Raw genomic sequence first — 13,980 nt, 5'->3', positions numbered from 1 at the left:
AAACATCATATATCAGTAATAAACCACTGAACTGGGATAGTGCTGGAGCGGCATAATTTGTATGGAAAGAAAACAAACAACGGTAAAGGTGACCAGCAAAACATCCTGCCAAAATACACTCCTTTTAAGCTACAAAAGAAGCGTATTTTTTAAAGATTCAGTTGACCCGAATTGTAAACCTATTTTTTTTTTCCTCACTATTACAAGAACTGTATGTATTTGCGTAGACAGAGATGCCTTTCGCAACCCCTGTACAATGGAGGTGACTGTGGCGCTGAGAAATACACCGAACAATCCACAGAACACACTGTCAGCTATTTGCACGGGGATTATTTCTTCAGTAAAAAGAAAACAGGATTTAAAAAATTGAATTTAAAGTAGGAATCTTGAACATTTCAGTCGTCTGTTATGATGACACCTGCAGTTATTGCTGGCAACATCGCCGGTTTTAATAAAGAGGTCTAAACAGCCTTTTTCAATCATTCCGTGAGTAACCGCATTTGAGATTTTAGGTCGCACGCAGCATGAATCTACCACCAGCAGGGCACAGTGAAAGGAGTCGGACGCCTTGGCGAGTAGTTGGAAATGTGCGGCCTGTCATCTGCAGCTCTTCATCTAGTAGCCCACTGCAATATTTAAAACTGATCGGCTGTCAAGAAATGATTGTTGTCTAATTGTGTAGAAGCACTTTTCAGTGAACGATAAGTGCTAACCTCACTGACAAAACACATGATAAGAGTGAGCTCCAGTTTTTCGAGTTAAATGCTTTTAATGTAGAACTGCAACAGTAGTTTAGCATTCTGTATTCACATCGGTTTATAGAGATTAAACCTGCAGTAACTTTTTTACGAGAATGTTGCCATTCTTTATAGTATATAAATGTTATATGCAATACCTCCATCAGCGGGCCGCAGACTCTGTCACCACTGTGCTCATTTAGTGATAGATACGGACTTGACAGACATTTATTTAAATAAAATATTTGGGCTCGCTACTTCAAGCCAACTTTAAGGGACAGAATAGAATGATTTTAATTTCCTCACAGAGTCCTCATGCAGACATGCCTTTGGAGGCTTGCAGGTCATGCAGCTAACAATGGACAGCAGAAGAAACCCTTTGATAGCCAGATCTGCCCAGAGTACGTACTGTATGTCAGACGTAAAATGGGGCAGTTGAAATCAAAAAGCATAGCTGCAGAACACTTATATGTAGGTTCAAAAGGCCAAAATATATAAATAAAAGAGAAAAGGCCATCCATTTTCTCATAACCACTGCAACATACAATATGTACTCACCAACTCCATTCAATATTCTTAACAATCCAGTCTACTTCATCTATTTATCCAGTCTACTTCGTCTACTTCAAATGTTTTTAATCCATTTTCTTCACCCACTCTCTAATCTCCACAAACTCTCTCCTGTCTCTCTTTACCCCCTCTCTCTTCTTCTATCTTCTCTCCCCCGTTCTCCTCCCTGCCACCCTGTTAGCCTCCAGTCTCTGGCTGTCAGTCACTGAAGATTCCCACACACCCGCTGTTCTGCTCTAAGAAGACAGCGACTTAATTACACACACACACACACACACACACACAGTCACAACCCAGCACACATCCCGCCTCACAACAAACAAACGCTTACCTGGGTACTGTCTGAAGAAGCCCTTGGCGCTGCCAAAGTACTGCCATATGAGTGATGGGTCTCTCTCAAAGTTATCCACAAACACTTTGTTCAAGGCCTCAGACCAGTACACTCCATTCACAATTGCAGAGTCTGAAAAAAAAAAAGAAAGAGAGAAAGAAAAACGTGGGAGGGGGAAGACACACGGAGAAAAGGATTAAGGTTAACAGTCCGGGAGGTTGGGATTCTCTGGTGCCTGTTCATTCAGTCATATCTTATAACACAGAGAGCGTCCACAGATCTCTATCAGGACCTATTCATTACAAAAAGATATAAGGAAAGTGAGTGAAAATGAAGAGAGTCGAGAAAAAACACTCAAGAGACAAAAGAGAACAGGAATAGGGGGAGATTGTAGATTGTTCTGCTCTGAAAAGAAAAAGAAGACAAAACACAATAACTACATATTTGGTCAAAACTGAATTCAGACCTGAATCTAAATCTTTGTGACAGCTGTTTTACATGAAAGAATATTCAGAAAATGGGTTTGAAGGGCTTTTTTAAAATGGCAGTCACTAGAAAATAGAGCTAACGTGCAGTAGCTGCTGTTTGGTCACTTTGTATTTGTTCCTCAGGGCGCACTCACCTCACTGAGGATTAGTGATTTCTGGGCCGTAGATCCCACCAGCACATTTAAAACACTCTCTGCTAGAGATGGCTAGTCAACCAGATAAAACTAAAGACATCAACAGAAACCGAGATTAGAAGGTGGGGGGGTTTATTCCACAGGTGCCAAATTAAATATTTGTATCTGTTGCGCGTTCTCACATATAACCCTTTTTTTGTGCTGCTCTTCGTTTCTATAGTAGCGCCTTTGTAGCGGATATACAGTAGTATATGCATGTGCATCTGCACAATACGGGCATTACGTGCAATGGTATTTGCATATAATTCCAAACAAACTCCATATCCAATTATTGGAGCTTCTTTTCAATTTGCAGACTGACAGAGTCATGAGAATACTGGTTAGCGGCCAGACTGCCAAGCTTATTACAGACGCCCGGTTCAGAAGCAGGGTTGGGAAGATGGAAACAGAAAAGGATGAACAGACAGACAGACAGACACAATCATACAGTGAGACAGATGCACAATAGCCTTTAGAGGGAGATAAAAAAAAAAAAAGAAGAAGACAGGCAGAAAATGACAGAGGAACCGTCAGGCAGACAGACGAGTACCAAATGGACAGAGAGGAAGAAAAGTAGATAACAGATTTCCCATCATCTCCTATGCTGGCAACATTGTTCCGCTGTCAACAGTCACGCCAATAAGCCATGATTGAATTATTCTTCTGGAAGCTAGCGCACTAAAGTCCTCTCTTGATAGTAAACACCCATCCACCGCTATGGAGTCGAGTGGAGACGGGGTTTGGATTTGATCCAGGCTCCATTTACACAACAATACAGTCACTTCTGGTGCAGTTTGAGTGCCTATTACAATCTGAACTCATCATAATGAAGGAGCGGGTATGGCCTCTATACTTTCCCCATAAGCTACCGTTTGAATTCATCTCCACCTCGGCACTTTTTACATCAGAGCTGTTCCATTTTGAAATATTCACAGGAGCATATATTTAGATTAAAAACTAGGATTAGGAAGTGTGTGCTGTAGTAACAGGGGTGACCAGAGAAAACTGAAATCACGTGATACACATTGTTTATGTCGTTAGGTTGCCTCCAATAATTATAGTTTAATGAGGAGAGCAAGATGCCATCACTAGAAACAGGAGAGAACTGAAAAACGATGAGTCCGCTGTACGAATCGACCCGCTGCAAAAGCGATCACGGCTTCAGCGCGTGGCTAGAACATACTCCTGTCATGTAGCCGCATAAAAAACGACCGTGAGGGTTGTGTTTTGGTTTGCATTGTGAGGTTGGAAGATGGATGTCTGAGGTGACGCGCTCCTCCTGCGATTAATCTCCAGGGGCAAGAAGCTCTCTCTGCTACCGTGGACTTAAACTACAATTCATCACGGCTGACGCAAAAAAAATAAAATAAAATAAATTTATGAAGTGAACGGGCCGCAGCCAGCTCTTCAGCAACATAAAGAACAACTTCAGGTGACAGTGATTGGCTTGTGGGGAAAACAATATCTTCGTCCTTCATCAGAAAACTGTGGTCTGCTGTTATAACACTTTAACTCTTCAGTGAGGGCAAGTCTTGTCTTGATAAAAAATAAAAAATCAGTGTGCAATAAGCCTTCACACTCATGAATGTGCTCCCGAAACTGCACTTCATATTGTACCTTTTCATCCGTAGCCCGACACCTACACTACATTGTTTTTCAGCACATTTCTATTTTCTGTCTGAACACCTGCTGGTTTCCTGGCTGAAAGTGAATGATATGCATGAAAATATCAATTATATGTAAGTGCCGCTGCCCCGTGATGAAAGAAACATTAAGAAACTAAAAATACCGTATTAGACATGCAAACATTTGCGAGATCGTTCAAAAGGAGACTTTAAGCGAGTTTCCAGAGAAGTAATTTTTATTGCTTCCCCTGAACAAAGCCTGAAGATCTAAAACTCTTAAAGATATGTGTGCAAGTGCGTATGTGTGAGTGAGTCTGCTAATTTGCCTGTGAATCAAATCAAAATTACTCTTCCTCTCTCTGTACCGGCCTCTCAGCCTGCCAGCCTCACTTTCCTAGCACTTCCATTCATTTCATCTCATTCACCCTCCTGCCGACACTCCCGCTCGCCTTTTTCCCCTCTTTTTTTTTTTTCCTACCTAGCTGCAATTAATATGTTGCTCAGACCCTCCATCAGTCTGACTTAACCTACTTTCTTTCTCATTTGCTTTCGCTCTCTTTTCTTCAATCTCTCCATATAATTCCTTCGCCTCTGGTAGCTGGGTTAAGCCGACGTGACATTCACTCCGTCCACCGAGCATTGCACGAGGCCGTGGCTTCCACCGGTTGGACTTGAGTGGACGGTAAATTGGCACGAGTCTAATTATTTAACTGCTAATTAAGTCAGTGTGTGGCAGGGATGATCCAAGGAGTTACAGTTAATGAACTCAAATCCTCCTCCTGGCACGGGCGTACATTTACGTGCAGCAGCGCACATGATGACTCTTGTAGACAAGGGTTTCAGTCGTATTTTAATTGTGTTAAACTGAGCCGCTTAGCAAATTTATTGAAGTGAACATACCTTTGTTGTACATGTTGGTGGGCACCTGGACCACGCTGAGGCTGAGGTTGACTGACAGGTTGTTAAAGTGGTCATTTGGTTGCAGGATAAATTCTCCTCCCAGCTCTACGCTCTTCCCCTCCTCATTCACCTCATTGATCAGCACCGCATTAAAGTATTCATACTAGAAAGAAAGAAAGAAAGAAAGAAAGAAAGAAAGAGACATAAAGTGAGGCACAGATATAACTTATACGTTAGGTCACTGAAGCTGTCATTTAGATCAAGTGTTTCACTTTCACTGTATTCAAATTGCTGAATCATGTCATCAATACATTGCCAATACATTGAAGGTCTGGGTCACTTAAGCGCTGACTCAGGGAGAAGATTTTGTACCGAAGTAATCTGAATCCTCGGATCACCCCAGACGTGCACGACGTTGGAAAGCTGCTGAGTAGACGAATCTCTCCTCAAGCCTCCGCACTCTCCCTTCATAGCTAGATGCTGCATGTGGTGCTCTGCCTCCGATGTATTTTTAGTGCTGTGCATACCGGGGAGAATATTAATAAATCATAGAGCCAGATAAATATAGAGCACATGACTCTCTGCATCCCAGAAGGCTCTGAGGTGCCTCGCAGGGCGATGCCTGAAAAGGCTACAGCTGATGCGGAACAAAAGACGACAAACGCTGCTCAAGTGGCTGACTGATTTCATACGTGTTTTGCATGTTTACATATAACTGAACTAAACGGGCAGATACAGCAGCACCGTCAAGACAGGCAAACCAAGCCATTGTTTGGAGCCCAGAGAAAAAAAAGAATGAGACAGGAGACCATCTTAAATCTATGAAGGCCCCACAGTGCATCAACAATGCTCCACAAGCCTCCCGAGGGTCCCCCTTCTATCTACCCTATAACAGATTTGCAAGTTAGACTAAAGAGATAGCACATATAAGTCTTTGCCTGGGGGCCCCCAGAACCTAGAATCAACACTGTTTACAGTGTAATTTATCTACTGTAATACAACACGCTCAACATCTGGTTTTCAGGAAAATTAGAATATAATTGTGGTCACATCATGTACATGTGGAAAATCAGGTGGAGTATAGCTACTGTATATTTATAAAGTCCTTGTTCAAGTCACAAGTAACGTACGTACGTAGGTGCTTAGGATAGCAGTTAGACATTGGATAATGGAGAAAAACATCCTCATTAACAAACATACTTTACTGTTCTTACTGTCAATAGAAACGGCAGCAGCACAGGATCACTCCCGTGTGCAGGTGAGCAGTGGTGATTAAATGGCTTAAGGCCACATTGATTTCTCTTGTAATCTCCAAGAGAATAGGGTTTGAAAAGGACCTGTGAGTAGAATGAATTCCCATTCCCCAGAGTCTAATACAACGCCTCTGTACATGTGTTGTCATTCAGAGGGACAGACACTCTCTGGACTCTGGATTTCTGAGGCACGAGCTCGGCAGAACTGAAAAGACGGCACTGCCAGCTGAAGAGTGAATCTTTCCGGAGAAAAACAGCGCTGAGTACACATCTTAAAATCGCCATAATGTTGCCTATTCATCACCAAATAGTCCTGACACAACCACTTAGACCTGAGAAGTAATTCATTGTCCCACAATTTCATCGGACTTTTCCCACCACCCTAGCTTCTCTATTCCAGCAGCAATAACCTTCATTTGGACTAAATCTTCTTCCAGAAGAAGCACCATCATCCCTTCAGCACAGTGCAAAACACAGATAAAGCCATCAATTACGCTGGCAAACGCAGTTCCTATCGGTGTAATTAATCAGGCCTGATTAGACTTATTAGCCTTTTATCAAGGGGAACACTGCCATTTCAAGGTGAGGGAGCACAGCGTTGCATATTTGCGCCTATATTTTCTCTCCTATTTATTTTTTTATCAGACTTGTTCTATTACTCCTTGGACCTGAAAATGAACAATCCTATTAGCCAAATTTCACTTACATGCTAAAAACAATAAAATACCCATCTTATAATGAAGTTGTTGAGGAGGTTCAAAGGGTACAGAGCAGGAACGTGATTTAATGCGCAAACACATGGCAGCCTCTCACACAGTGCCAGCCAGTGCAGGACATGAGTTTCTCCAGTCAGCATTTAGCAAATCATTAGTATGCAACTCACTTTTTGGTCTTGAACCACCACTTGTGAAAATTTGATCCACATCGGCCTTTATGATGTTTGGGATACTGTCCATTTTCTACAACCATTTTGGTGCAGTTTAAGTGTTAAGTGCAACAGTGTGAACAGAATGACTTGACTGTTTTGCTGCGCTGCTCTGTGGAATCACTTCAAATTGCACTTTTAAAGGTAGGAGGAGGTGAGACGAAAAGTTCACTTTAAAACTAAGAGGTCAGTTTTGACCGTAAGTCTTATAGTAAGTAAAGATTTATTCATGTAGCAATTATTTCAAGACAAAAGCTTTGTAAAGAGCGTTTAGTACAAATAAGACTTTACGACACCAATGGTTGAGCTATCTACACTGTTGAAATATATTTAACTAGACTTCATAAAAGTGAGGTTGAAAGTTATTGAGAGAGATATAGAGACGTGAGAACAAGAGGAGAAAGGACAAAATATAGATAAAAAGCACAGAACGGGACAATAGGTTAGGATAAGATGGGCAAGTACAATACAACGACCCAGAACGATATAAAAGGCAAAAGGATAGATGAGAATAAAAATTCAAAGAATGTCTTATTAGAGGACAATAAGCAAAGGATGAGACAGGAAAGGATAGTATAGTATATAGAAGCAAGTTTGAACAGCTGGATAGGCTGCAAACATAGGCTATGTATTCGGTAACTCTACAGTGCTCAATCAGTTTTGATGACGTTATAAACCGTTTCTGGAAAAAAAAAAAATAAATCCATCAAAAGCTACTGTTAACTATGGCGTTCATATTTGAGAGATATTGGCGGAGACCAAAACCTGAGCTAAAACTGAGCGAACTTTGTTCACCAAGTGGACACAAACACAACTCACAAATACTGCAGACAACAGGCTTGCCGGCAGAATACCATAACCTCCTGAGACCCTGTGTCCTCATATGGGGACATTAAGTTTTAAGTTTGTGGCAACTTATTCTGCTTCATTTAAACTTGGAAGACTCTTTTGTCTTTAATCTAGTGGTAGCAAAGGGTCGATACACTAGTCGGTACAAAAATATGATAGCAGATTAATTCTACAGCCGATCACGGGAGAAAACCTCATCAAATGTTACAATTGAAACTTGTTTATTTATGCTTATTAACTTTTCTAGTTTGACACGACACGCAAATTCTGCAAGTACTTGTTTGAGGACACTGGGACTTCATTGTTTGCAATTCTGTCTTTGCTCAGCCATGTCCAGGTATTAAAATGAACAGTTTTACATTTTGTTACACATTGATGATCGTAATATACAGTGAAACAATCCCCATGTCCACATATGAGGACATAATTTTTATTTTTTTTTCCAAAAACGACTTCCTGTTTAAAGATGATGCTTATTTTTTATAATTCTTAGGTCCTACTAATCCCAGTTAAACTTCATTGTCAACTACACGACCAGGTGTCTCTGAGTTTGCAGCTCCATAAAGTCCATACAAAACACACAGAAACAATCCATGAATGAGATTGAGATCAGAACTTTTGACTGAAACATGTTGCATGTTGTGGTTCTTGAAAAGCAAACTGACGCATACTGTACATCCCCACTTTGAGGCAGAGAAACAATCTCACATGTTGAGTGCCTGAAGTTAAAACCAGGGCGCATAAAAATGAGCATGAGTTTAGTTCACACAAGACACCAGTTTACACACTCACACATGGTACACAGAGGCAGAGCTGCAGCACCTGCAGCAGACAGGGCCCCATTGTGTCTCCACTCTGTTCCCTTTCTGCCATTGTCTCGTTTGTACCTGTTCTAGTGTTCTCTCTCTCACATTTCCTCCCTCTCCTTCTCAACCTGATTTATCCCTTTCCATTTCTGGCCCAGCCTGTTTCCTTCGACCCATTGTTCACTTGCTGTCTCCAATCGTCATCAAGCTTCTCACAGTCTAGTATTCCTTTCTGCTGGTTTCTCCCTACAACCTTGCAGGTTGTGGCCCTGTTCAATCTGTACATGTACAACTGGTGGAATAAGAAAGTGAGATAGATATTTACCCCTTTTCGACTAAAAGACAAAGTTTATTTGTAAAAAAATAAAAATATTTTTTACATCTGTCTTAATACACATGTCATTCCATTACAAGCTATCACTGATCAGATACAACATTAAAACTACTGACAGGAGAATTACATAATATTGACCATCTTGTGACAATACAATGTTCTGCTGGGAAACTTTTGGACCTGGCATTTAAGTGGATGTTACTTAGACATGTACCACCCACCTAGACCAGACCAGACACCCCCACCCCATAGTAATGACACTCCTTGATGGCAGCAGCCATCCCCAGCAGGATGCAGCCTGACTCAGGCGCCACACAAAAACGGTTTAAGAACAACTTGAAGAACAGCACATGGTGTTGACCTGGCCTCCAAATTCCCTAGATCCCAAACTGATCTAAGTATCTGTAGGATGCACTGGAACAAGCCTGATCCACAGAGGCCCCTCCCTCAAACCATAGGACCCAAAGGCCCCTACTAACAACATTTTGTTGCCAGACACCACAGGACACCCTCAGAAGGCCCATGTCCATTCTCTGATGAGTCACAACTGTTTTGGAGGTACAAGGGAGACCTACAAAATTTTAGGAATAATGTTATAAGCGTAACAATTTTGAGCTAAAAAAAGCCAGATCTGAAAAATGTACATGAATTTCTGATTACTAATTGTAAGTAGAGGTAATATTTTTGCTCAAGTGTTTCAATGGACTCCACTAGTTTGTCCAAAACCCATAACCCATATGCCAGCATGATCTTACAATGTTCAAAGAGCTTCTTGTGATATTAGGAATGGTTTGCTTTCTGAGTCATCAAATGCCCCATAAATGTTGAATGGGGATACGTCAGTGACAGACAGCACTGATCTTCAAGTCGTTCTTCAAAGCTTTGCTTTGGGCTCATTAGCTTGCTGTATTGTGAATCATTCTGGGTGTAGCAAGCCTCTGAAGAATCAAGTACTTCTACTTCTTCGTGGTCAAGGTGGAGTCATTCAGTGTAGGTGTCCAACTCTAGAGAGGCGTCTCTTTTCCACTTGACCTGAATATTCCAACCATCCATGCTTCGCTGTTGGTTTGATACACTGCTGTATCATTTTGTCTCCAGTCTCCTTACTAACACCCTTCGGTTACTGGCACAAATTTCAAACTTGGATTCTTCAATACATGTTTCCAGCCATCCACTGTCTGCAAGGGTTTGGCTGTGTTTCAACTCCTTGTTCTGGCAAGATTTTGAAATCCTGCATTTCTCAAACTCTCAGAATCCGTGATGAAGGGGCTTTTCTATCTCTCAATGAACAAAGTTTGACCTATTGATCTTTTGACAGTAGGGATGTCCCGATAGGTATTGGGGGGGACCCAAGCATTTTTAAAATGATCATATCTGATGGAGCTTGGGCAAAGCCCAAGTGGTTATTTTTTTTAGGTCTGCCATAAACACCAAAACAACAACAGCAAAAACTGAACATTCATTCATTCATTCATCTTCTGTACCCGCTTATTCCTGTTAAGGGTCGCGGGGGTCTGCTGGAGCCTATCCCAGCTGTCATCGGGCGAGAGGCGGGGTACACCCTGGACAGGTCGCCAGTCTATAGCAGGGCCCAAAAACTGAACACTGGCATTTAAAAGAAGAGAAAGGCTATCTATATAATATTACAGAGTTACGGAGTTTACCACATTGCATGACCAGCCTGTTTCTGTAGTAGAGAACACAAGTTTTCACAGTCTGTTGGAGCTTCTGGGGGTATGAGCTACCATAGCTTTACCAGAACTTTACAACAGGAGTTTGGGTTAAGGCATTATCATTGCATTAACTTTGCACACATGATCTAGGGGAATACATGCTGGGTCTTTGAACCCAACTGATCCAGTTTTCCACAAAGAATTATTGAGTGCCATGTAATGACTGCTTAGACCTACTCCAGTCTAGCTATGATTTGATGCTGAGAAGACCCCTTTTGTAGCAATATGACTTCTGACACACTCACTCAGTCCTGATGCCACATATCCCATGCTACTTAGTAACCAATGTATTCAGAGACCTACTTAGTAGATTTCCTTTCTCAAGCCTCTGATGAGTAGATCTAATCCACATGAGTGTCATCTGAACACCGCTTCTGAGAGAGGATATAACTCATGGCAATTTGACTTGTAGTACAAAGGAGTTAACACAGTCGTATTTGCCAAAAGTAGATTTCTGAAACAATTATGCAGAATCTGAAATATATATTTTTTTAATTCCTTAAATTATTTTTTAATTAAATAAATCTCACATCTTGACATTACATGCCATAGCTCCTTTGAAAATGTCCTTATATCCTCAAACAACTGATTTTCTTTCATTCCAGATATTTGACGTGGTCACACACACACACATGCACACAAAGCGACTATCTAAAGATCCAAGGCAGAAAACAATGGTTACTAATGACTCGAGTCAGAGAAACAATTAACACTGCAGATGTACTCTAAGTAAGCGTTTTGGAAAACAGAGACACAAAAGATAAGAGAAAACATCACCAGAGGCAATAGCTGTTAAAAGTATAGAAAATATAAAGTACAGCTAAGTAAAACAAACTACATTTAATGAGTCTGCTAATAGACTAATTTACATTCACAACATGTGGCCCTTAATTTTGATTAAAATCGCACAGCTTTTGAGTTTTAATAGCGTGGGTGTGAGTGTGGGTGTATGATTGGAGGCAGAGACAAAGCATGGCGTGCATGTGTGTGTGCGTGCGTGCATCTGCATACATGCAGGCTTCTGAGGCTGCATTAGCCTGGCGAAATGTGTGTATCCAAGTGTGGGTGTATGTGTTGAGTAAGTCAATTATGCCATTCCAGCGTTACAGTCAAGGAGTGCCCAGTGCCACTAATGCAGTCCCTGATCATGGTGTTAACAACCTGATCTTTAACGCTGCAGTGCATTACGCCGAGAGATTGCACATGAACCATCAGCACCCACTCACTCAGTGTGGGACACACGGAGAGGGTTGGCGAAAGGTAAGAAGTGGAGCATAATTCAGGTCATCTGTTTAAAAATACAAGCCATAAACTGTTACGTTTATTGTGTAATGTGGGCAATTTCATATCAAGAGATTATTGACTAATTGATAATAAAACCACATTATGGGGATATGTTATTGTTTTGTAACCTTTACAACATTTGAACACATACTGACAGTCATTAAAAAAAAGTACCATCTATCGTAAATGTTTTTAACAATCTTACAACATCTCATGTATGAAAGAGCAAAAAGCTGGTGCGATTTATCATAGACTGTATAAATATGGACAATGTGTCTCCACTTCCGTGCATTGGCCAACCTGACGCTGTTTTCCTGAGGATACAGGCGGCGCCATCTTGCGACTTTGGAGCCAGAGTCTGCACAGTACGGTCCGAAAATGGAGCCACACGCTGCAATATCGATAACCTGCCCACACTTCCGTCAGACTCACTAGCATTTTCGTTTAATTAATACTGTACTCTTACAAGGAAATGTGGGATTATACACTGTACTTATGTATTTATTTTTTGTCTTCCAACTCTCACGGTCCTGCGGACCACTTCACGGCCAGTTGGCATGGCAACTTGTAGCGATCATGATGTCACATCCTGTTTCTATAGAGTCAAATAACTAACTAAAACAAAAAGGTCATAAGCTCCACCCCCTCACCTGGTGACTGCAGCCAGCCACCAGGGGGAGCTCTATTTGCTTTGGCTTCACTTTTGAGGAGCTCTTCCGCCGTCCATCTTTATACAGTCTATGCTTTTTATAAACAAGTATTTTTTCAGAAACAAAATTCAAGCATGAAGCCTGTTAGTGATCATACTTTTGTGTAATCAGGTCTTGATGGTCGCATCAGAAAGTTTTTCATTCATTTTTCATTCTCCTTAATACAATCATTGTAATAAAGATTGCATAATATTTTTATAATATTTTTTTGCACATACAACTGTTAATTTGCAAATTATAATAGGTATATTGCAGCACTTTGCTCCACAAACTCAAATTTTTTTTTTCACACAATAAATCATGATTAATTGTCTATTTCAATCTGCAGAACATAACCCAAGTTTCATTTAGGACCTTTATTCAAAGGGAGAAATTTACTAAATGAAAGAGTAAACTAAATACAGTTTTGTTCTCTCTATTTCATTTTATACTTTTCATCATCGTTCATTTTTAAGCAAATTTTGATCATTTATTTGAAGTACTTTCAAAAAGTCTACTTTTTTAAACATATACACTGTATATATCACAATTTATTTTTAATCCATTATTTTTGTGTTCTTTACCTTTTAAGGTCAAAGTTATTAAATTGTCTGTGAAACCCTTCGAAATAGCTTCTGACGGATTTCTGTGATATATAAACAACCCTACTAGACATGCATTTCACTGGTTTCTACAGACCTGTCAGAATATTTTTCTGATGCAGTGCGTGACTTGAGCAGGAAGGTATTACAGACAGCCACACACTTAATGCCGACTTTAAATACTGCCCCGCAATCCCTGAGTATAGTGGGTGCCTTTTAAGGACGGATTTCAAGCAGTTACACAAGATTGTGGCGCACTGATATTAATGTAAGCTGCTGGAGTGCAATTGAGTTTAAACGATTCTTTTTATCAGTATTCTTTTAAATTATAGACTTGTTTATAGCGATCAGCACTGCCCTTGTCAGTTACAAAAATATGTCTGCCGATAAGACACACTTGGCCACACTGCATTACAGCCAGAGTCTATTTGCCATACTGGAGAGCACATATGCAGCTTAGTATATTATGTGCACATCCAATATATATGAGTTCAGGACCTATGCACTGTTCACATGCTCACTTACAAATAACCCGCTCCCATTGCTGATTTTGATAAATCCCGCAGAGAGCAAAACAGTGGATCAACAGCCTCAAGGGGAGAGTATGAGACAGAAAAGACAGGGGAGGGTTCACCGTGACGCTCCACCCTCTGGTGTTCACTTTTAACTCTAATCTCCACT

General features: G+C 40.8%; 1 protein-coding gene across 1 annotated transcript in view; it reads right to left on the bottom strand.

Annotated features, from left to right (window-relative positions):
- cacna2d3a (calcium channel, voltage-dependent, alpha 2/delta subunit 3a) overlaps window positions 1-13,980 on the bottom strand; it is a gene marked incomplete at its 5' end in the record, with an annotated part of 116,481 nt that overhangs the window by 60,663 nt on the left and 41,838 nt on the right. The window contains 2 exons of the mRNA XM_084552580.1: window positions 1,639-1,770; window positions 4,825-4,987. Of these exons, the coding sequence (XP_084408706.1) occupies window positions 1,639-1,770; window positions 4,825-4,987 (295 nt within the window). The remainder of the gene's footprint in view (window positions 1-1,638; window positions 1,771-4,824; window positions 4,988-13,980) is intronic.

The sequence above is a fragment of the Chelon labrosus genome (genome assembly GCF_963514085.1).
Source record: "Chelon labrosus genome assembly, chromosome: 10".
Lineage (NCBI taxonomy): Eukaryota > Metazoa > Chordata > Actinopteri > Mugiliformes > Mugilidae > Chelon > Chelon labrosus.
The sequence above is the reverse complement of the archived record's forward strand: the minus strand, read 5'-3'. Positions and strand labels throughout refer to the sequence as shown.